Source organism: Cucumis melo, chromosome 11 (assembly GCF_025177605.1).
Source record: "Cucumis melo cultivar AY chromosome 11, USDA_Cmelo_AY_1.0, whole genome shotgun sequence".
NCBI lineage: Eukaryota > Viridiplantae > Streptophyta > Magnoliopsida > Cucurbitales > Cucurbitaceae > Cucumis > Cucumis melo.
Window position 1 is genome coordinate 21,028,061 of NC_066867.1, and position 22,751 is coordinate 21,050,811.

The 22,751-nt window shown below is 33.0% G+C and overlaps 3 protein-coding genes across 3 annotated transcripts; 2 read left to right on the forward strand and 1 right to left on the reverse strand.

The window, feature by feature from the left end:
- The first annotated feature begins 1,105 nt into the window (after positions 1-1,105).
- On the forward strand, positions 1,106-11,791 carry LOC103502027 (villin-1). Its single transcript, XM_051079501.1, has 22 exons — positions 1,106-1,399; positions 1,643-1,742; positions 1,953-2,021; positions 2,390-2,626; positions 2,894-3,071; positions 3,200-3,326; positions 3,656-3,821; positions 4,115-4,265; positions 4,346-4,431; positions 4,526-4,681; positions 6,986-7,054; positions 7,328-7,396; positions 7,466-7,603; positions 8,112-8,240; positions 8,351-8,498; positions 8,647-8,657; positions 8,948-9,088; positions 9,497-9,622; positions 9,801-9,863; positions 10,054-10,267; positions 10,623-10,792; positions 11,313-11,791. The coding sequence occupies exons 1-22, from the start codon at positions 1,344-1,346 to the stop codon at positions 11,424-11,426; spliced, it is 2,718 nt and encodes a 905-aa protein (XP_050935458.1). The 5' UTR covers positions 1,106-1,343; the 3' UTR covers positions 11,427-11,791.
- A 1,358-nt stretch (positions 11,792-13,149) lies between these two features.
- Positions 13,150-17,674, forward strand: LOC103502026 (non-specific phospholipase C1). Its single transcript, XM_008465823.3, has 3 exons — positions 13,150-14,778; positions 16,380-16,556; positions 17,180-17,674. Exons 1-3 carry the CDS (start codon positions 13,674-13,676, stop codon positions 17,500-17,502), a joined length of 1,605 nt encoding a protein of 534 aa, XP_008464045.1. The 5' UTR covers positions 13,150-13,673; the 3' UTR covers positions 17,503-17,674.
- A 1,179-nt stretch (positions 17,675-18,853) lies between these two features.
- LOC103502025 (dehydrodolichyl diphosphate synthase 2) lies at positions 18,854-22,481 on the reverse strand. Its single transcript, XM_008465822.3, has 3 exons — positions 21,821-22,481; positions 21,042-21,109; positions 18,854-19,528 (listed from the first exon to the last, which is right to left on the reverse strand). Exons 1-3 carry the CDS (start codon positions 22,208-22,210, stop codon positions 19,081-19,083), a joined length of 906 nt encoding a protein of 301 aa, XP_008464044.1. The 5' UTR covers positions 22,211-22,481; the 3' UTR covers positions 18,854-19,080.
- Positions 22,482-22,751: the final 270 nt, after the last annotated feature.

Here is a 22,751-nt window from a genome sequence, read left to right on the forward strand (position 1 = left end):
TCTAATTAATAAATCATTTGACTACTATCAATTTTCATTTTTTGATGAATACATATATTTTATTTATTTTTCATGGTCGAAACTTAAAAATCAAAACATACCAAACATAGCAATAACTTATTTCAAAAACAACACAAAAACAATATGTTTTTTGGTTTTTCTTTTTTAAAATGTCATCCAATATATTTTCATAAAAACAATTTTTTTTTAACGAATATATAATTTTGATATATACTTTCAAGTGCCGAATTTTAATACATAATTTTTTTTATTGTACTTTTAAAATTATTTAATGGAGTTATTTTAGTATAAATTAATTTTCCCAGCAGGAATGAGTGTACTATATCCTTCTATTTATAAAATCATATTATCACAACAATTTCTATTATATGAAAATATCACCTAACCATTTTTTTAAAAATATTTTTATTTCATATATTACCCATGCAATTTATATAATTAATTAATCAATTTCAATAAAAATTAACATCAAAATATTAAGTTTAATATTTTATCAAAAGCAGATGGACTAAAATTGGTCTCAAATATGATAATAGTTGCATTTCTTTTAAATATTAGCTATACATCTTATTATTATTTTTAAATTAATTTAAGAGACAATTACCGAAATTTGTAAGACTGCGTTTGGTTGGTGATGTGAAGATTGTTTTATAACAAAAAAAATTCAATAGAAAACAAAAACTAATTTACTTTTTTATTATATTCGAAAAAACGTTCACTTCAAATTTTAAAATTTGAAATTTAATAATGAATTTTGAAAATGAAATAATAAATTATAGGTTCTTAACTTATGAGAACAAAATAAACCATAATTTATTCTTTTTGAAAACGAGATATTTTTTTAAAATTAGGTCAACAAAATACGTCACAATTATTTTCTTTATATGTTTTTGTTTTCAAAAACGTTTACAAAAACATATAAACGAAAATAAATTAGAAACAATGTTTTTTTTTTTTTTGTCAAAATTCGAAGCTACCAACAAAAGCGGTAGAGAAAGTCTATTATTTTTTCTTATTGTTATTTTTATTTTTAAAGACACAGCTCATAAAAAGCGCGGGGTCAAGCCTTCCCCACTTCTTCTTTCTCAAAAGTTGAAAAAGAAAAGCTTACTCTCTCTCCCATGGTGGATTATGGGGTCCTTTTGTTAGCTGAATCCACAGACTTCAACATTGATCTTCCATTTCCATTTCCTTCGTCTCTTTTCTCTCTACTCTGAACTTTTGTCAGTTCTTTCCTCCTTTTCCTTTGTTATCATCTCCATTGAACAGTTCTTCACTCTCCAAACCTCCACCCATAAGCTTCTTCAGAGCTATGATCGATAATGTCGCTTTTCTTTAAAGACGCGGATCCAGTGTTTCAAGGCGCGGGGATCAAACCGTATCCTAATCATTGACTTTTTTTTTCCTTCTTCTTCTTCTTCTTCTTCTGTTTTTCGCTTTTTGATTTTCCTTTTCATTTCTCTCTACTCTTCAATTTTTGAAGATTTTCATGGATTCGATCTGATTATGTGAAAGAAACGCGATTACTACTGTGTGTTTGCTCGTTCTTCTTCTTGAATGTAACGTGTTGTGTTCTTTTGTGAAGTATATTTTGTTGTTCTTAACCTTTTTTCTGTATTAGTGGGCTGGAAATCTGGTGTATTGAGAATCTTCAAGTAGTTTCTGTTCCAAAAGCTTCACATGGAAAGTTTTACTCTGGAAGTGCTTACATAGTTTTGAACGTAAGTTTTTCAAGCTTTGGACTATTTATTTAATTCATTCAGAGCGTTTGAAAAGTTGTTGCACTCATAATTCCAACTTTAAAGTCTTTTTTGATTTAAACCGTGGATTCTAGAATCCTTTAATCGTGTGTGGGTTTTTGAATAGATTACTGCCCATCTTAACTTGTTTTTTCGTGGAATTTGATTCTGATGTGTGTTTTGCTTGAGCAGACAACTGTGCCGAAATCTGGAATTCCCGAGCATGACGTGCATTACTGGGTGGGAGAAAAGGCAAACAAGGTGTTCACTGCTCAACTATTTGTTTTTCTTCCTTTTTTTGGTTATAGAAGGAAATATTTGTACAAATGGTATCTACCAAATTACTCGTTTTATGAAGAGAGTAGGGAAATGTACTCACCTGGCTAGTCTCAGAATCAAAACGCATGATATATACATTCGGTATCTTATAAATGCCTATGAATTGATGATCGAATCATGGATATTGAACCTGTCTAAAGGTCAATCTGAAAGTCAACGCTTCTTCTTTTCCATATGGTGCAGTAAATTCGTTTTGGTGCTTAAAATTTATATATGGATTTCCTTTTCTATGTAAAAGTATTTGCAATATTAGGATTACATGGTGATGCGTGGGTGTTCTGCATTAATAGGTTGATTCAGCTTTGGCATCAGACAAAGCACTGGAATTAGATGCAGCTCTAGGTTCTTGTACTGTACAATACAGGGAAGTCGGAGGGCAAGAAACGGAGAAATTTTTGTCATACTTTAAACCATGTATTATACCTTTAGAAGGAGTATACTGCTCACAGCTTCAGCACCCCAAAGATAAAACATACCAAATCAGACTTCTGACCTGCAAGGGCGACCGTGCGGTTCATGTTAAGGAAGTAAGCAGCAAAAAGGGGCTATATATATTTATATATTTATTTTTAGTTCATTTAGTTGTTTTAACAATGCTGTTATCTTGTGTAAGTATAACCTTTGCATTACCTGTTACAGGAATCTACCCTGTTTAGTTTTCTTGGATTCATTTATATAGTCGTAAAGAAGTCTTTGTTTCTGCCATTGATGATGATTTATGAGGATGCTTTTTGTCTTGACTAAATTTTATTCGGTCTGGTGAGATAGGACTAATCTGTATGTATTTTCCTTAGGTTCCATTTTCTCGATCATCATTAAACCACAATGATGTGTTCATCCTTGACACTGCATCAAAAGTTTTTCTCTTTAGTGGATGCTACTCTAGCATACAAGAAAGGGCTAAAGCGTTGGATGTTGCTCAGTACATTAAAGAGAATAATCATAGTGGAAGCTGCGACTTAGTAACTATAGGTTGGTACATTTCTTTCTTCCTCCTTTTTCCTATATGAAAGCTGGACTTATTACCTATAGGTCGGTATATTTCTTTCTTTCCCCTTTATTTTTCCTATTGACCAGCAATTTCTCATCTGTTTTTGTAGATGATGGAAAATTTGTGGGTGATTCTGATGTTGGTGAGTTCTGGAGCTTTTTTGGTGGTTATGCTCCCATTCCTCGTGATGTGCCCTCTGATCAGACACCATCTGATTCTTCAATTAAATTATTTTGGTTAGCTTCCCTTTAACAATCTTATCCTTCTAAGTTAAATGATTCTGTAAGTTTTCATTTATTTATCTCAACAGTGTTCGTTCTCGATTTTACTTGTTAAATACGATAAAAGGAAAAATAGGGGTGAAGATTTTTTTTTACAAAAGAGAAACAATTATAATTATAAAACCAATTGGTCTCTGAAAGCATACTCCTATGATATTTAACAAAGGTAAATTCTACTAGATTCAATCAACCGTTGCTCCAGTAAATTAGCATTTCAACATGAAAAGAAAAAGCATCTTTCCTCCTCACTTTTATTTTTATGTTTAGAATATTCTTGTACGCAGGATAAACACCCAAGGGAAATTGTATCCGAAAGGATATGGTGCTTTGAACAAAGAGATGCTTGAGACAGACAAATGCTATATGCTAGATTGTGATTCACAGTTATTTGTTTGGATGGGGAAACATACCTCAGTTACGGAACGCAAGACTTCAATATCAGCTGTAGAAGTGAGGGTTTCTTTTAGTCTTATGATGCTTCTATTTCCCAATCTCCAATGCAGACGTTGAATATATGCAGAAAACATAGAAAATGTCTGAGGCAAATTTCTATTTGGGCCCTAAAGAGGAATATATCTAGCACCTACTTTAGCAAATTCCTTTCCTCTTTTTAGTTCTTGTACTTGTGTAGAAGGAATAGCTTGAGCATCGTCTGTGCCTTTGGTAACAATTTGAACTTTCATCCATCGTCTGTTCCGTCTGGAAATATCTTATACTTCTTCCCATCTTGTACTCTTTCACAGGATTTTGTTAGAAAGCAGGACAGATCAACTCGGACCCACTTAACTTTCCTAACTGAAGGCTTAGAAACTGCTACATTTAAGGTCTGTTTTGATGATTGGCCCAACATCGTGGAACCAAAACTATACGAGGAAGGCCGAGGAAAAGTAGCAGGTTTAGTTTGTATTGCACCATAATGGGGAAATAACCTAGCAAGCAACACTCCCGTGTTTAATTTTCTTTAATTATTTCAGCAATTTTCAAGCAACATGGCTATGATGTGAAGGAGCTTCCTGAACAAGACTTCAAACCATGCATAAACTTGCAAGGCAGGATTAAAGTAGGTTCTCAGTGTAAACAAATTTAGATTTGAAATGACTTGTGGCTACTTGCAGTGTGAACAATTTTATGTTGGGGCAATGTTGACATTTCAGGTTTGGCGGGTAGATGGTGATAGTATCACCCTTCTTACAGAGGTAGAACAGAAAAAACTCTTCACTGGGGATTGCTATATAGTACAATATACATATCCTGGAAGTGGCAGGGATGAGAATATAATTTATTCCTGGCTTGGTCGCAGGAGCGTCATGGTAAGGACTTTACCTTACTTTGTTTCTTTGGAATTTCATACATTTATTAAAGAGAAAATTGTGGTTTACTTTGGATGTCACATCTAGTTAAATTGTCATACCACATAATACCCGCATGATTTTTAAAGACATACTGTTATCATGCATATTCACTCGATTAAGTTGAAACCAAGTCCATTTTATAATTAGAAAAAATAATAAGGAACATCTACTGGCTCATCAATGACAAAGAGTCTGACTCATCTATGAATCCTAACCAGTTGTTTATTAATCCAGAGTAAGCAATATTGCCACGAATACCATTGGACTGGATGTTGAGAAAGCCAATAAATGGCTTAATGGTCTGTTTTATTGTTATGGTTTTGGAGTAAAAGGGTTTCTATTGCAGATGAAGGAGATGAATTCAGGGGTGGATCTCCAATTTTCTTATTATGCTGTTTTCAATGCTAACCCAAAAAGGACATTTAGTACTTCCAGAGATCTGTTTCAGCGTGACCCACTCTCTCCTTTCCTTTTTATTTAGGTGGCTGATATCTTGAGTTGATTGCTCCAAAGAGGGTCAATTCAGAGTTTACTGAAGGTTCTAAATCTGAATGAGATCAAGTTAGTGTCTCCCATGTCTCTTCTTAAATTTGTTGATGACACTATGCACTTTCTTCATCTTGATTCAAATAAGGTGTTTCTTCTGGGTGATACATATATCTTGGATTAAGTCAAGGAAAACAGACAAAGTGAGCTTAGCTTGATGGTAATTGACATGACCTTTCATTTTAAAGGTGGAAGGTGTTATCCCCATTCCTAAGTCAAGATAGGCAGAACTATGTTTATTACTTTCAATTGTGGTGATATTGAATCTCGGTATTTGGAACATCTTTCTTCTCTCATTAAAGCAGCGATCATATAGTTCTTAGTTTTTGGGAATCTTTCTTCAGTAAACTGAATCTGAAATTACAGAAATGGAATTGAGTCCATTCTCCATACTCAAAAGGTGGTAAATTATTGCTTATCGAAACTGTCCAGTGTGCACATAAACAGTGATTTCTTCAAATTCTCCTGAAATATGGCATGATGGTAGTTGAAAAGATGATTAAAAACTTCATTTGGTGTGGTTAAATTTATTGGCCATTGGCAATGTTAAGGGTAAGTTGTTAGGTACTCAGCAATCTACAAACAGAAAATGTACCCAACAAGAGAAAAACAAGGGAAGATGCTCTCAGGTTTACTATATATATGCAAATACTAATACGATATCGCAATGTTCTTAGTTTACTTAAGAGTCACGATAAAACAAAGAAGAACAAACCAATACAAAGGAAACGATAAGTATGGATTTCCCCTCCCCTCATATTTGTAAATTATTGGGGGTCTTATATAAATATGGATTTCCTCTTCGTAAATAGTGATATTTTCCAAGAGAGCAAAGAGCTTTACAGGTACATTGTTATCAAAAGCGTTGGTCCTGTAACTGCAACTAAGTGCTGACCCATGTGCACTAGAGTTGTTTTGGGGGGATGTGTGGTACAAGGATCCCATTAGAGCTGTTGTTTAATACTCTATAACCTTTTTCTTTTGTACGACCACCAACTTTCATTGAGAATAAATGAAAGATAATACTACGTAATCTTAGTGATAGAAAGAAGGCGAGCATCAACAATAGTGCATGGATTCCAAATTCTAGATCTTGGAATTTAAACACAGAAGAAATATGAACGATGGGGGGGGGGGGGGGGGGAGTGGCCAAGATCAATGATTTAGGTGGAAGATTTCTAGCCAAACCAAGCAATCCATTCTTGGAGTTGGGTTTTAGAAGGCAGTGGAACGTTCTCTTGTAAGTCCTTCCTTGATCTTAAAGCTCCTTGTGAAGTTATGCGAAAGATTCTGTGAATTGTTTTTATGGGAGGCCAAATATCATAAAAGATCAAGGTTTTTATCTAGACCATTGGCTTGAACACATTAGCTAAGATTCAACCAAGATACCCATGGATCATCTTTTGTCCCTCTGCATGTTCCGACTTTGATCGAATAGCAAACCACCAGTTCATACAATTGAAAGGTAAAGCTACTCAAGGTTTGATGAAAAAGTACGTGTTTGACTGTTGATCACAGTTCACAGGACAGGAATTTTTAAAATAACTTTCTGTGAATGAGACCTACTTGCATGAATTTAAAAGTTGAAGCACTATGAGCTATGCTCAATTTGGCCTCCCACAACTTTCACTATTTTGTACTAACAATTTCACATTTCTGTTTTTATTTAATCTTTTCAATAAATACTAAATGCTGTTACATTTCAAGGATATCTAGGAGGACAGAAGAGAAGCCATATCCCATTTGAACACCATTGTCAATTTGACCAAAGGGGATTCAGTTGTGGTAAGTTTTTATTTATATGTTCAAGATCATGGGGTCCTATTTAAATCAGCTTGATTACTTTTTGTCGGGTTGTCGATTGAAAGAAGTTAAATTAGGGATGTCAAAGACCTGCAACCAATAAGTACATCCGTTTTTCCTTAAGAAAAATTCCTATATCCATTTATGAGCTCATTCATACTATTTCTTGCATATTTAGTACCTGTTTAGCCAATTAATTTTGCTTTTTGTGAACTCAGAAATAATTTCCTGACTTGCAATCTTTCTTAATCACAGGCTCAAGTAATTCAGAATAAGGAGCCAGATCTATTTTTCTATATTTTCCAGATATTAATTATTTTTAAGGTGTGTCAACATGATTTTCTTTTTCTTCTATGCCTTTCTTGTGTGTGCTAACCCTGCATTTTTCTTTAGGGAGGCAAGAGTACACAATACAAAAGGCATCTAGAAGATGAAAATATTAATGATGATACGTATGATGAAAGCAAGAATGCACTTTTCCGAATTCAAGGGACGGGGCTGGATAATATGCAGGCAATCCAAGTTGATCTAGTGAGTTTAGAACTGATCTTCTGTAGCCTTTATTTATAGCTCCTCAGCATCACGCCGTCACTCTTTCTTTCTACCCCAATATTTTTTAGTGGATGGTGAAGAACTTTTCTGAGGCAGCCAAGCGTTATATAGGTTCTAATTGATCTAAGGTTTCTATATGCTTGCTAAATGGTCATACAAGCTAATATTCATAAAGTCTAAAATTTCCTAATCGTTGCTTAAAAATGAATATAACATTGCCATAATTGTAGCTCGGTAAAATTTCATGATCTTTGCTTGAACACAAGATTCTATTTCTAATATCGTATAATCTTGGACTTAGGTTTCGTTGTTTAACCCCCCACCCAAATTATTTAAGCCTTCAAGAATATGCATACTAATGTCTATCGGTTTTCTTTTATGATGTCCATGGAGAGAATGCTGTAAATGGAAACTTATTTGTAACTTTCGTTTACTAAAAAACTAACATTGTGCAGTATCAATGGAGTTTGACAAGAAAGTATTGCAGGTGTCAGGTTCCCTAAATTCATCCTACTGTTATATTCTCCAAACTGGAAAATGCATTTTCACTTGGATTGGCAGTCTCTCTTCAACCAGAGACCATGAAATTCTAGACAGGATGGTGGAAATGATAAATGTAAGTGAATTATTTCCTGATCAAGTAGGCAATATTACCGTTAACTAACTTTTACTGACTAGAAATTGATGCAACTCTTCAATGAATTAATTGTTTGATATCATTTGCAGCCAACATGGCAACCTGTATCAATCAGGGAAGGGAGTGAGCCTGATTTATTCTGGGAAGTACTTGACGGAAAGTCAGAGTATCAAAAGGGAAAGGAGGCCAAAGGGCCCATTGAAGATCCACATTTATTTGTCTTGAACATCAGTGAAGGTATTAGCAATGTTTAATCTTCTAATCTATTTTTGAGGGGAAATGCACCTCAGTTTGGTTGATTATTATTGAAATCCAAATTAGTACTGGAAAATGTCTAATGGTGGGTTGTGCTTGTTTGGCATTTTGGTGGAAATCTTCCTTTCAGGTGATTTCAAGGTATAATCCTCTCGATGTTCTAGAAATGCATGCCATTGATGCTGTTTTGGTGTTTGACATGCCAAAGTCCAATTGTAAAAGTCTCCTTTGATGTATATCTTCTCTATCCTTGTAGAAGTCTCCTTTGGTGTCTGAAATTTGGTTTTGAGGCCTTGGCTGATAAATGTGATTTTATATTAAATGCTACTGCTCACTAAATATTCTCTTGGTGCTTTATGCATTTTATTAAAGCACAGCGTTTCTGGATTATTTACAATAAAACGTTTGTGTTGCTCTTGGCTTATTCTCAGGTGAAGGAGGTTTACAATTTTACCCAAGATGATCTAACTACTGAAGATGTTTTGGTTCTTAATTGCCACAATGAGATTTATGTTTGGCTGGGATGCCACGCAAATGTTGGGGGGAAGGAACAAGCACTCGATCTTGCCCATGTAAATACGTATTTTCCTGAAACACTAATGTTTTTTGATTTAGAGGTGTACATTTTTAACAAGTTATTTTGATATTTGACCAACTAAATGATCATCACCTATAAGTACCTGCATGTAAATACCAGATCATACCACTTTCTTTTCTCCTAAAAATATTCAAAATATCATAAATCGAGGTATCATGACCATAAATCTTAGTTTTTTTTGGGCTCATGGCGATGTGAAACCCTGGATGGACATATCAAATAATGGTGTATTACCTGTATATTCAACATATGATCATGTTTATTTTTTATGTTTTCATTTTGGAAATATATGTGAGTGCACCCACCCAAGTATTACTCTCTTATTTTTATTGTTGCAAAACCCTCTGTGGAGTTCTTACAAGAAAGGTATTGCTGCTAGCAGAAATTCTTAGAGAAAGATGTTTTGGATGAAGAAATTTCTCTTGAGACTCCCATATATGTTGTCACTGAGGGTCACGAGCCACCACTTTTCACCCAGTTCTTTGAGTGGGATTTCTCAAAAGCAAATGTAAGAATTCTCTCTTACTAATTAAAAACCAAGAAAATATGCATGTTAATTCTTTTTCATTACTTCTTTTACATGCTATTTGCCAAAATATTGAAGCAACACAAGCCACAAATAAGTGATTGCGCTGTCTACATTACTGTGGCATCACCGTGAACTTATCATTTGTTTGCACTTGCAGATGCATGGTAATTCCTTTGAGAGAAAGCTCGCTGTTTTGAAAGGAAAAGTACATAATCTCGACGTAAGTGGCTTCTATGAATGAGCTTGCTCATCCTTTTATGCAAGTATCATTCTAATAACTTCAAATCAATACATTAGAACCTCTGACTGTTTATTGTTTCTATACAAAAAAGAAGAGGTTGTGACTGTATTGAAATTTGATCGTAGAACAATGTTCATACGTTCCATTCTTTTGTTTAAAAATCATCCAGTCACCTGTAAGAAAATCATGGAAAGCACTCTCAAGGGAAACTACTCCAGATGGATCAAGACGCACCTCATTAAGTCCCTTTCAGCACGAAAGAAATCTGTCTCCTGCATTCACAGGCTCAGGGCCACGTTTAAAGTCTCCGAACAGAGATGTTTTTTCCACTCCAACGCAAGCTGTTAGAAAGCTCGATTTGACATCTTCTCCTCAAAATGCTGGTGAGGGAGAAAATTTTGTCCAATCTTAACAAAAAAGAAACAGCTTTCTTGTTTTTCTCCCTAATGCATTTCAAATCATGGAAATGTTTGATTGAAGCATAACTTAAAGTAGGCTCTACACTTTAAAATCTCAATCAAATTAAGAGAATGAATAAGCTATTAAAAGCTGCGGTGGTTAAACGTCACAGTAGTAGACCCTTTATCCATAATTAGACTGTACTTATTGTGGTGTTTAGAAAATGATATTTTGTGAACTCGAAACAGAAAAATGAGTTCTCAACACTCAACTTTGTCAGTCTTTCTTACATCTACAGGTATTTTCATTAGCTGACCTGCTTTTTCCATGCACCTGCAGGTTCCCCGACCACAACATCATTATCACATTCACCTATTTCTAGTAAAAGTAGCGATATCTTACTGAATAATGGAGAAGTGGCTGCTGAAAACCTACCAATATACCCATATGAACGTCTGACCGTGGTATCTAAAGATCCAATTGGAGGCATAGATGTGACCAAACGAGAGGTAACTATTTCTTTTTGAAACAAAATTGGAAGTTCATTGACCCATGAGACTCTTCTGAAAGCTAAGATACAAATACACACAAATCTCAAATTCATGGACTAATTTTTAATTTAACCAAAAACATTTCTTTGGTCCTTTTTTATTTCATATCTACTATCTTTAGCCGTTGACACCAAAATTCAAGTGTTTTTCCACCGCTCCTTCCAACTACAACACCAAATTTCACATCTACTATTTATAAATGCTGATGACACAGTATTTTATTATTGTTATTTTTTTTGGAACAATATCAGTGTTAGAGAAGAGAACAACTACCACATCCAATGATATAACAAACCTTCTGCTAGTACATATTTTAGCCCTTTGAACAATCTGGCTATATTGACATACATATGTGAAGCAGGGAAAATTAGAAAGTATTGCTTCATTTTCTTGCTGTATCTCTCTTTCTCATTCATTGTCTAGTTTAATTTACCACATTTTAGTTAGAATCTGGACTCTTATCTGATTGGTTCTTCAGGCATATTTAAGCATAGAAGAGTTTGAAGAGAAATTTGGGATGGAAAAAACAACATTTTACAAGCTTCCAAAGTGGAAACAAAACAAGCTCAAGATGACCCTTCATCTTTTCTGATAGAAACTTGACGTGATAACTCTCTCATCATATATCCTTTTACCCTTCATCATGGGTAGATTTTCATCTTACTTCTAATCTACGTATTTCCTTCTCATTTATATTGCTTTAAACCTTTTCCACTCATGATGCTGCTGATTTTAGTACTTCACCTAATTTTCACGCTTGAATTGATTTGTACTCTACTTGAGAAAACAAAAAAAATGTAAAAGAAAAGAAAAGAAAAGAAATGATGTTGGATAATTATTTCGTTTTTTTCCCCTTTTGTATTACTTATCACACATTTGAAACTAAGAATTAGATGTTTGTAAAAATCATATCTACGAAATCCATCCGTTTGATTTTTTGGTGCTTGGTTGAATTAACTTTAGATTGATGAATAATATAGATTCATTATGACTGTCAAAATGATATTTGAACTGTTTTTTACATCACAAGTCCAATTATAATTGTCTAGCTCTCTTGAGTTATGTACGGTAAGATTGAGTTATATATTGATATTTTTATGATATTGCTCTTAGTTTCTTGAAATTAGTGAATACCGTAAAATTTGTCAAATATAGATGATTTTTTGAAATTTTAAAACCAAATGGAAACTCGACTCAACTGATCAAAACCATCATGAATTGGTTTTGTAGTAAATAGAAACATGACCTTTATTAAGAACCTATTTAAGACTTAATATCTTATAGGTTTCCTTGACACTTGATATTCTAGGTCAGGTAGATTATTTCATAAGGATAGTAGAAATGTGCATAAGTCGGTTTAAACACTCATAGATAGTAAACTTCATATTAGAAAAAATATGTATTAAAATTACAAAGCAATCAAAATAATATATAAACTAATGAATGAATTCGTAGTTTATCTTTTGAGCTTTCAACCATAACATCGTGCCAAATGGTTGTATGAAATTTAAACAACATTACCATATATGTAAGATGTCTCTATCTTTCATTTAATGTAGTCTCTCAACATCATAACTTTTCTTTAGTTGCTCCAAAGTTACAACTACCCTAAAATTACACATTCCATGTCAATTAGATTACAAATTAAGTAAAGTTAATTCAATTATTTGACCTCTAGATTTAAAATTTTAAGTATAACTAACTGTTAAGTTTTTTATTCTTAGACGTTATATATAAAGAAATTTTTCATCAAATTAAAACTATATTCAAAACTAGAAAAAGTTATGATATGGATTTTCAAGGAAACTGGAGTCTTTAAATGAAGCTTTATTGTAAAATAACTTTCATCTAGTATATTGTTTGAAATGGTTAATTAAAATGTGTTTTTTTAATAACTCGGTATAAAGAAAATGTAAAATTGAATAATTAAATTAATTTTGAATGATTAAAAATATATTTTAGAAATATTTTAAAGGAGAGAAAAATGATTTTATTAACATTAGAATTACTTCTCCTTCCAACGCCTGTACATATGTGTGAACACGAGGGTTTCAAATTCAAATCTAGAAAATAAGAGATTACTTAAGCTTCCCCTTCCAAAACATCAAAATTACTACCGACATATTTCGAAGATTCCTTTTCTTAAGAAAAAGAAACATATTTTGAAGCATTAAAAAAGAGAACTTTTAAGAAGCCATGGATGACACTTGGACGAGTTATGCTGACGTGTTTTTGGAAATAGCCTTTACCTGATTGGCTCGCCTTTGACTATTTACTACCACCCTTTGCCTTCTTGAGCTTCTTTCAAAGTCTTCCATTTCCAGACGTTTCTTCCAAAAATTTATACTTTTCATATTATTTTTGAACGTTTAGACTAACTTCTTCTTTTTAGAATATAATTTGAGTGTGTGTCAAACAAACAATATTTTTAAGATAAAAATATACTTGGAGTTGTTGAAATAGAAGTGATGATATGAAGATCTTAATTATGTTTGATTTAACTGTTTTTGTGTGTGTTAAAAATAAATTAAAATTATATATATATTAAAAAAAAAATAGACAGATAAAAGGAATTAATATTAAAAATTGCAACATATTTATTTATTTTTCTAATTTCGTATTTTAGTATTAAAAAATTCAAAAAATATCCATTTTTTTGATAATTTGCTTTTTCTTGAAAAGCCCGTCGGCAATTTATTCGTTTTCTCTTTGTCCTCTGTCGTCTGCATTTTATCGTCTTCTTTGACTATCAATCCTCAAAGTCGGCGATCATTACCTCCGCCGCCGTTGGCGGTTGTCGATTCTTGCCGTTGGCGGTTGTCGATTCTTGCCGTTGGAGATGGTGCTCCATAAAGCGGTTTTGACCTCCTTTGTTCTAATTTATCTCTTATTTTCATCCCATGCTCTCGAGTTCAATTTCAAGAAGAGGCGACATGAAATCCAAGGACCTATCAAGACTGTGGTGGTTTTGGTCATGGAAAATCGCTCCTTTGACCATGTCTTAGGCTGGCTGAAGTCCGTTCGACCTGAAATCGATGGATTGACCGGAAAAGAATCGAACCGGATTTCGGTTTCTGATCCGAACTCGGAAGAAATTTTCGTCTCTAACGATGCTATCTTCATAGATTCCGATCCCGGCCATTCTTTTCAAGCGATCAGGGAACAAATTTTCGGATCAAACGACAGTTCGGGGAATCCGGCTCCGATGAACGGATTTGCACAGCAGGCGGCGGCTATGGACGAAATCGACATGCCGAAAACTGTAATGAGCGGGTTCAAACCGGAACGAGTTCCGGTTTACACAGAGTTAGCGAACCAGTTCGCGATCTTCGACCGGTGGTTCGCGTCAGTTCCGGCGTCGACTCAGCCGAATCGGTTCTACGTGCACTCCGCAACCTCTCACGGCGCCATGAGCAATGTAAGGAAGGATCTCATTCATGGCTTCCCTCAGAAAACAATTTTTGACTCATTGGACGAAAATGGGCTCACGTTTGGGATTTATTACCAAAATATCCCCGCAACCCTATTTTTCAAAAGCCTGAGGAAGCTGAAGCATGTAGTTAAATTTCACTCTTATGCTTTGAAATTCAAATTGCACGCTAAGCTTGGAAGGCTCCCAAATTACGCTGTGATTGAACAGCGTTACTTCGACGTTGATCTTTATCCGGCCAACGACGATCATCCGTCCCACGACGTGGCTCGTGGCCAGAAATTTGTGAAGGAAGTTTATGAAATTCTTAGAGCAAGTCCTCAATGGAAGGAAATGGCCCTGCTGATTACTTACGACGAGCACGGCGGGTTTTACGATCATGTTCCGACGCCGGTTACCGGCGTGCCTAATCCGGACGGAATCATTGGACCGGATCCTTACTACTTCCGGTTCGACCGGCTGGGCGTTCGAGTTCCGACGATTCTGGTGTCGCCGTGGGTCGAGAAAGGAACAGGTGAGAATTTGTCAATTGTGTCTTTGAATCTGGAAATTTGATTACTGCTTCATAGTATTGGTTAGGACATCGTTGATTTATCTTCAGCCTTCTTCTCGCCGCATCTTCCCCCTTTTTCAATTTCCATTACTGTTTTTGTTTTTAGCTTGTTTGTTAATATTTTATCTTGGGCTAAATTATAGCATGAAATATCCATTTGCTTTTGCCCTTTATTTCCTTTTAAAAAATTGCAAAATTACCATAAACATTTCAAATTTAACCTGAATTTCAAAATTGAATTATAGATTATGTGGTGATGACTTCAAAAAGGAAAGCGGTAAGCTAATCTTGTCTTTTTAGGTCTCTTCATATATCTTTTCCTATCTTAATTTCCATTCATAATTAATTCGTTTCTTCTTTTTTATTTTTGGAAATTAATTATGTTCACTTCTACATGAACGTGGATTTTTTTAGTTTTAACTTCACAAAATGGATTTTGAGAAAAATATATTCTGTCTACAAGTTTAATAGCATTTGTATGAGTTTTTTTAAGCAATTTTGAAATAAATAAATGGTATATTAAAAGCGTAGTATGCTTTTTGAAATTTATGCTTGTTTATGAATTTATAGTGAACATAAGAACTACTTTTTAAAATTTTTTTAATTGTTTTCAAAGCATGACTTGCTGTATAAATATTAGTACAAAGTGAATAACCAAACATAAAATTTGTATGTAAGTAGTATGTATGAGCGTAATCTTTAAAAATAAGAAATACAAAACCAAATGGTTGTCAAATGAAATTTTACTACATTGATTTTCTGTCTTTTTAGATTGGTTGGTGTTCTAAAATCTTTTTCTAGAACTACTTCCGTGGAGTGCGTTTTATTCAACTTTTGAATGAAATTATTGTAGATTTGACTTATGTTATGTAGAGTTATTGTAGATTCACCTTCATAGTTGTAAAATTCAGAAAGTCATTCAAAACCGGCTATTAGTTCTCTACTTCAACTACAGAGGCCACTTATTTACTATGATGTAGCCAAATCCAAGTGAATAAAGGAACTCGTGTGTGTGAGTATTTTTAATTTATTGTTTGTCTACATAAGATATTTCCCAGAGCTTCTGGACTAGGACTGTGTTGATTTGGGTAGCACTTACAAAAATATGATGAAACCGAGTTGTTGGGTTTGAAAGATAAGGTAGCCACAGTTAACAAAGGTGACCGACCAAACCAGTAGTTTGTTGGTCGTTTAAAAGCATGATAACCGACGAACTGAAACTTGGAAAATACAACATTGGTAAGCTTAACTCGGAAAGTACAGCATTGAAGAATTAAGTGAGAAGTAAGTAACTACTCATTGAATTGTCTGGTTAACTTTTTTTTGAGAGGGAAATCAAACCATAGCTGTGATGCTGTGATGTAGAAGACATAAGTTCTTAACTTCTCACTTAAACTCCTCCAAGCGGATTCAGTTGGTTGTTTCATACATTGAGCTGGTTGGTTTTCTTCTTTAGTCGGTTTCAAGTAGTTGGTTTGGTTACATCCATGGCAGGGAAAATCTGTAATCCGAGTAGTTTGACTGCCCTGCCAGTTTTGTTGATTAATAATTGTTTTGTGCAGTGATTCATGAGCCTGTTGGACCAACTTCTACTTCACAATTTGAACATTCCTCCATTCCTGCCACTGTGAAAAAGCTTTTCAACCTAAAATCTAACTTCCTAACAAAGCGGGATGCATGGGCTGGTACTTTCGACCATTATTTGAAGCTACGCGACCATCCTCGGGATGATTGTCCAGGTACTTATCAATCTTGATCGAGACTTGTATTAATTTCTTCAATGGTTTCCTATGAATGCTACATGTGTGGCTAGAGAAATTATTATGGGGTTAAAGGACGTAGTAATAAAATTAGTCAAAGAAGCTTGTTAGTACGAGTTTATTATAAATAGAGCGAGCTGAAGATAAAACCATAATGGAGGGAGGCAAGAGTTCGAGGAAATCAAACTACTTGAGTAATTGTGTTCTTTTAACTTTTATCTTCCAATATTTGATAACCATTTGATTACTGTTTTTTTTCTAAAAAATTAAGTTTATTTCTTCCCAATTTCTTATCATAGTTTTCATCTCATAGTTTAGTTTTCATCGTTTTTAAAGTAAATGAATTCTTGGTCAAATTTCAAAAACAGAAACAAATTTGTAAGATTACTTATTTTCATAGCTTGGTTTGGTTTTTGAAAACAATAACAAAAGTAGATGGATACCAAGACATTAAATTTAGAGGTGGAAAAGGTGTTTATAGGTTCGAAAACTAGATCGTTACAAAATGGACCTTAAGTATTGGGATTCTCTAACAGCTCAACTTGATGCGTGCATCTGCTGCAAGTGACTCTCTAACAATTTATCTTAAATCTTTACCCCAGAAACTCTTCCAAAAGTAACAGCACCACTGCGGCCATGGGGACCGAAAGAACACGCAAAGCTCTCAGAGTTCCAAGTTGAATTGATCCAACTTGCGTCGCAGCTCAATGGTGATCATGTCTTGAATTCTTACCCAAACATTGGGAAATATATGACAGTTGGTGAAGCCAATAAGTATGCCGAAGATGCAGTGAAAAGATTTCTTGAAGCTGGAAGAGTTGCTCTCATGGCAGGAGCTAACGAGTCTGCCATTGTCACCATGAGGCCGTCTCTCACCAGTCGAATCACAGCAGTGGACTCCGGTCAGTTTGTCGAAGCGATCTGATTTGATCATTTGCCTACGAAGTTGTAAATACAAGAATAGGGATGGATATATATATAATATTGACACTGCTGTATGTATGTAACACGGTCAGCATAGAACTATTGATAGAAAAGTACTTTGCCATGTACCCTTAAAAGGAATTTTGATATGAATTCCTGTTTATATCTGGAAATGTTTGTTCTTCGCGTATATATACAAATTCCATTTGGGGTGTTTGGTGAATCATAATGATCTGATTATGTACAATAATGTAATCTAAAACACATGTTTTGATTGAGCGTTTTGACTCGATTCGTAACACAAAACTCTTTCCATTCCAATTTAATTTTCAATCTAAACCTTTTTTTTTTTTGTGTGTTTTCATGCTTTGCTATCTTATTTTTGTTCGAACAACCTTGACGTAGGATTTACTTGTAACAATTATAATTAATTTTATTTTTTCAAAATGTTAACCTAAGAAATTAAATTCATTCATCCGAAATGATTAAAGACGTCTGAGAGTTGATGTTGAAGTGACAAAAATGAATCTAATTATTTTAAAATCAAAGCCCATAACCTTTGGTCTGTTGGAATGCTTTTTAATTGTCATTGATAGAATAAAATGGATTAACAGTGATAAAGTTACTTAAAAACAATTTCTTTTCACATAATTAGACTTCAAGAATTACTTTAGATGTCGAGATTTAGTTTCAACATATGGTATGGATCAACTACTTTTTTTTCTCTTTTAATAATATGCATAAAAATGGATTAATAGGTACAGTATTACCAGGATTATTAAATGTTACTACTTTCATTATCTTTTTATAATATAAATTTACCCTCTGATCTTTGGAATTTATACTGATTTAAATCATAAACTTTTGTAAGTAAATTAATTTTCGGCCTCTAATGTTACTGATTTAAATCATAAACTTTTGTAAGTAAATTAATTTTCGGCCTCTAATGTTTTGATTGAACAAGTCTTTTATATAAAACTTCTAATTATATAGAAATCAATTGTTTTAATTGAACAAGTCTTTCTATAAAACTTCTAATTATATAAAAATCATCATCTTGGGCTCTTAGTTAGGAGATTTTTTAAAGATCGTTCATATAGTTACTCTAATAATTTGTTTTGTAAAATTGGTTTTTGAAGAATTTGATACTTAAAAAGTTTAATTCGCTTAAACCATAAGTTTCACGTGAATTTAAATGCATAAATTGATATTTATCCATTTCCATTTTCATAAAAGTTCAAAGCAGAATCTTAAATTTTTACAAAAGTAAGTTGTACCTAAATTTGATTACATAAGTAAGATTAGAAAGCATACAAAATCCTCTCCAAAAAAAAAGAATAAACATAACTGAATTTGCGAAAGTTAACCCAATGGCACCAAATTTATTATTCATATGTTATATACATACCATTTTGAAGTTACATCCTTGCCCTTCCCCAATACCTTCTCACCGTAATTTCATTTCCTATGTGTTGTTAACATTATTACTTTTCTGCTAATCGTATCGTATAACCCTTACTTTTTTTTTTTTTTTTTTTTGAATTATTATTAGGGTTTATTTTTAATTAATGAATTGTTCTCAAGATTGCCTTCCGCCGTAGCGCCGCTGCCTGGTCTGATAAGAAAGCAAAGCTTCAACAAAATCGTCCTTCCGAAAATCGGGCCATAGCGTTTCGGAGAAGAAGAATTCGGTATAAGCGGATTGCCAGAGCAAGAAATTGCTGATTCGGAGCTCGCCACTGGTCCTGATTAAGAGATCGGGGTGAGGAATGTGCGTACATTTGGTTTCGAGTTCTTGTTCAATGAGATCGTCGTTAATGTCTTCCACTTGAATCTCGTTGTCTTTGACTTTCCGAGCTAGGGTTCTGCAGGCTTGAACGACGTCGTATCTTCCACTGTAGCTCGCCGCTACGATTAGTTGAAGCTTCGTGTTGGATTTTGTTCTTTCTACTGCTTCGTTTATTAGGGTTTGTAGGGATTTGGGAAGCAGTGATAAATCCCCAATTACCGATAGTCTAATTCCCTTCCTGTTTAAATGTTGAAATGAGAATTTTTGTCAAATAAATTAGGTTAGTTTATGAATTTAGTTTTTGAACAAAGTTAGAATTTAGATTATATCTTCCAAATCCTAATATTGTAATGAAAGGGAGTATATAGTTATAATGAGTGAGATTTTATTGATAATCAATTGTAAGTCTAATGAATTTTGTGTTGATCGATTGTATTTCAGTTGGTATAAATAATGTGTCCTTTTATTCAATTTAGTGATCCGATAAGATTTTCATTAATAATATGTTGTTTACAAAGTTTTTATTAGATTATTTAAATTATTTATGAGATTTTATATTAATTTGTAGTAATTATACTTTAATTTTTAAAAACTAAAATAATACATATAAAAAAAAAAAAAAAAAAAAAAAAAAAAACAAACTCTCAATCCAGATAAAAGAAAAAATTTGTTAGACTTAATTTTTCTCTCGAATATAATATCATAAATAATACAAATGGGGTGGAATATAATAAAGAACAGGAATGAAGTGGAGTATAAGTGTGAGTAGATGATTAGAGTAAAATGTTATATATCCTTATTTTCAAATTTTGAGTCAAATGATATTTGAATGGTGGTGAAATTTAGATTAAAAATCCTTATCGTTTTCGTTTTCTCGATATAAGAATATTTACTTTTAAATTAAATTTGACAAAAAAAAGTTTTTCAAAGTTATTTTCTAAGAAAAAATTCATGGTTTCTTAACATATTAGTAAATTAAAGAAACATCTTATAATACAAGTTAGTTAGAAGTAAACTTCAATGTACATTCTTAAAACGAGTTATAAGAAAAAACAAAATGATTATTAAAACGAGTCAATATTAATTAATTAAGTTAAGCTCTTATTAGCAATTTATGTAAAAAACAAAAAGATAATTAAAACGAGTCGAACTTTAAATAAATTTTAATCTAAAAACAAGAATTTTCCTTAGATAATTAACTAAAAAAACAAAGTTTTAGTCTTTAAACTATCAGCCTTTAGGTTGTTATGCACCTTAGACTTAAAATTTTGTATTTATCTTTATTTTCTAATATTGATGTCTAAACTTTTATAATCGTAAAATTGTCATTAAAATTTTTTTAATTATTTTTCTTTACTTCTGTGAAATGGAAATTGGTTACTTCTTTAATCAATTTAAAAACATCAAAATTTTATATACCAAAACGGTCTAAAAGTTGAAATTTTAAAAGGGTATACTTTTAGTATTTTGGAGGTAAAAAATAATACAACGTATTAAAGATAATATTAATTTTTATATTCATAACTTTCTAAAATGTTACGGATAAAAAATGAAACCATTTGTAAAATATATAAAAAAAAATTAAATAAAATATAGAAAGTTGGATGAATTTTATTATATTATATAAATAGTTTAAATATTTTGGTACTATTTGAAAATGTCTATTTTTTTATTGTGAATTAATTAGGGTTTTTTATAAAAAGAAAAAGAAAAACAATTAATAGGTAAGAAAGATGGGGAGTAGGATTTACCTGGAAGATTTCTCCATCTCAGATTTCAAAACTCTTTCAAATAAAAACATCAAAAAGTCAACCTCACGCTGCTCCCAAAAAAAGAAATCTTTATCACGAAATTCATCCATATAATTGAAAAATAATTGTAAATATATATATTGACAAATATAAATAAATAAATTAAAAAGAAAGACAGGGCTGGGCGGGTAGAAAAATAGCAGAAACATTCATTGATGTGTTCAAATTTAGGGAGTTAGTATCACTTTTAAGACTTTTTTACCTAAAGGACGTTGGAGGCTAAGTATTTATCTTACAATAACTATCTCTTGCCACCGACTCTCCAATTACTTATACACAATACTAATCATCAAAACACACATTTACTACTGCTTTGGCTACCTCCATCTCTATTGTAGTCTACTCAAGTGACAAAAAAAATCGAATTATTATTTCATCTCCATACAATAAACGATTAATTATGTTTTATATAGAAATGGACATATCATCCTTACCCTCATAAATTCTTTGAAGTTTGAAGTTTATACTTAATTAAGCATATGGATTAAAGAACTAAAGAATTAGGGAATAAATGAATAAATTATTTTAAATACAAAATTTATAAAAGAGTATTTATAACAAAATATCAAGATAATTTACAGATTTAGAGTGAGATTTTGTTATATTATATAAGTATTTTGATAAATTTTATTATATTGAAAGAGGATTGGATTAAATGTGGAATTTAATATTTTAAACAAAATATTTAGAAAAGAGAGTAAAAAGGAGAGAGAAGTGACCTTAGAGCGAAGCCAATTATCATACGAGAAGGCAAAAACAGAGAGTACGGGAATATCCCATTCCAAACAAAGGTCAACCATTTCCCTTAACGACCGTACGCCGGCGTCGTGTCCATTCGAGTCCGGCAAATTCATCCGCCGTGCCCACCGCACATTTCCGTCCATAATCACCGCCACGTGTCTCGGCAGGAACTCCTTCTGAAGCCCAGCTGGCAACGCCGCTTCCTCCGCCACAGGAGCCGCCACGTCCGCCGCCCTAAGACGGAGGTTGGAGAAACGGCGCCGTTTGAAAACATAGGGCTTTGGAAGAGCGCAACCACTTAAAAGGAATTTAGGCGGCGGAGTAACTGGAAGGTTCTCGATGGGAATTGGGAATTGTAAGGAAAACATTATCCCAATTACAAGAGGAGAAGACAGAAATTCTGAATTTCAAAATTTCTTCTTCTTTTTTTTTTCTAATTTATTGTAGAAAAAGCAAAAAGAGATGAAAAAGGGAAAAAACTTGCAATTTCGAATCCATTGTAGCCGCCTTAAAATAAGTAAGTCTCGTAATAGAGACAATTAAAACGACACCACAAGTGGAAATTATGGCGTCGTTTCGTCAGGATCTTTCCAATTTGACACTGATTTTTTTCATTTCTTTATTTATTCTCCAGACTATTGAACACTGTTGCTTCATCCAATCCGCAACTAATAGAGAACACTGATTCATTACCCGAAAATAGGAAGAAGGAAAAAAAAAAAAAGACTCAATGATACGTTTTCTTTGACAACTAAATCTTTGAAAAAATATATTTAGAAATTTCATTTTACATATTCTAATTTTAAGTAACATAATATTAAATTTATCTTCACGGACAAGAGCTTTGGGTTGATCAATGATTTAAAATGGTATTAAGATGTGATTCAAGAAGATCTCATGTTCACTTTT

What these genes read in the sequence shown, in the direction of transcription:
- LOC103502027 (XM_051079501.1), top strand. Translation starts at nt 1,344, where the DNA reads ATGTCGCTTTTCTTTAAAGACGCGGATCCAGTGTTTCAAGGCGCGGGG. An exon ending in CAAGGCGCGGGGATCAAACC is followed by an intron (nt 1,400 to 1,642) that starts GTATCCTAATCA and finishes TTTCTGTATTAG; the next exon opens with TGGGCTGGAAATCTGGTGTA. An exon ending in TCTTCAATTAAATTATTTTG is followed by an intron (nt 3,327 to 3,655) that starts GTTAGCTTCCCT and finishes TCTTGTACGCAG; the next exon opens with GATAAACACCCAAGGGAAAT.
- LOC103502026 (XM_008465823.3), top strand. Translation starts at nt 13,674, where the DNA reads ATGGTGCTCCATAAAGCGGTTTTGACCTCCTTTGTTCTAATTTATCTC. An exon ending in GTGGGTCGAGAAAGGAACAG is followed by an intron (nt 14,779 to 16,379) that starts GTGAGAATTTGT and finishes TGTTTTGTGCAG; the next exon opens with TGATTCATGAGCCTGTTGGA. An exon ending in TCCTCGGGATGATTGTCCAG is followed by an intron (nt 16,557 to 17,179) that starts GTACTTATCAAT and finishes TCTTTACCCCAG; the next exon opens with AAACTCTTCCAAAAGTAACA.
- LOC103502025 (XM_008465822.3), bottom strand. Translation starts at nt 22,210, where the DNA reads ATGTTTTCCTTACAATTCCCAATTCCCATCGAGAACCTTCCAGTTACT. An exon ending in ATAATTGGCTTCGCTCTAAG is followed by an intron (nt 21,110 to 21,820) that starts GTCACTTCTCTC and finishes TTTTGGGAGCAG; the next exon opens with CGTGAGGTTGACTTTTTGAT. An exon ending in GAGATGGAGAAATCTTCCAG is followed by an intron (nt 19,529 to 21,041) that starts GTAAATCCTACT and finishes ACATTTAAACAG; the next exon opens with GAAGGGAATTAGACTATCGG.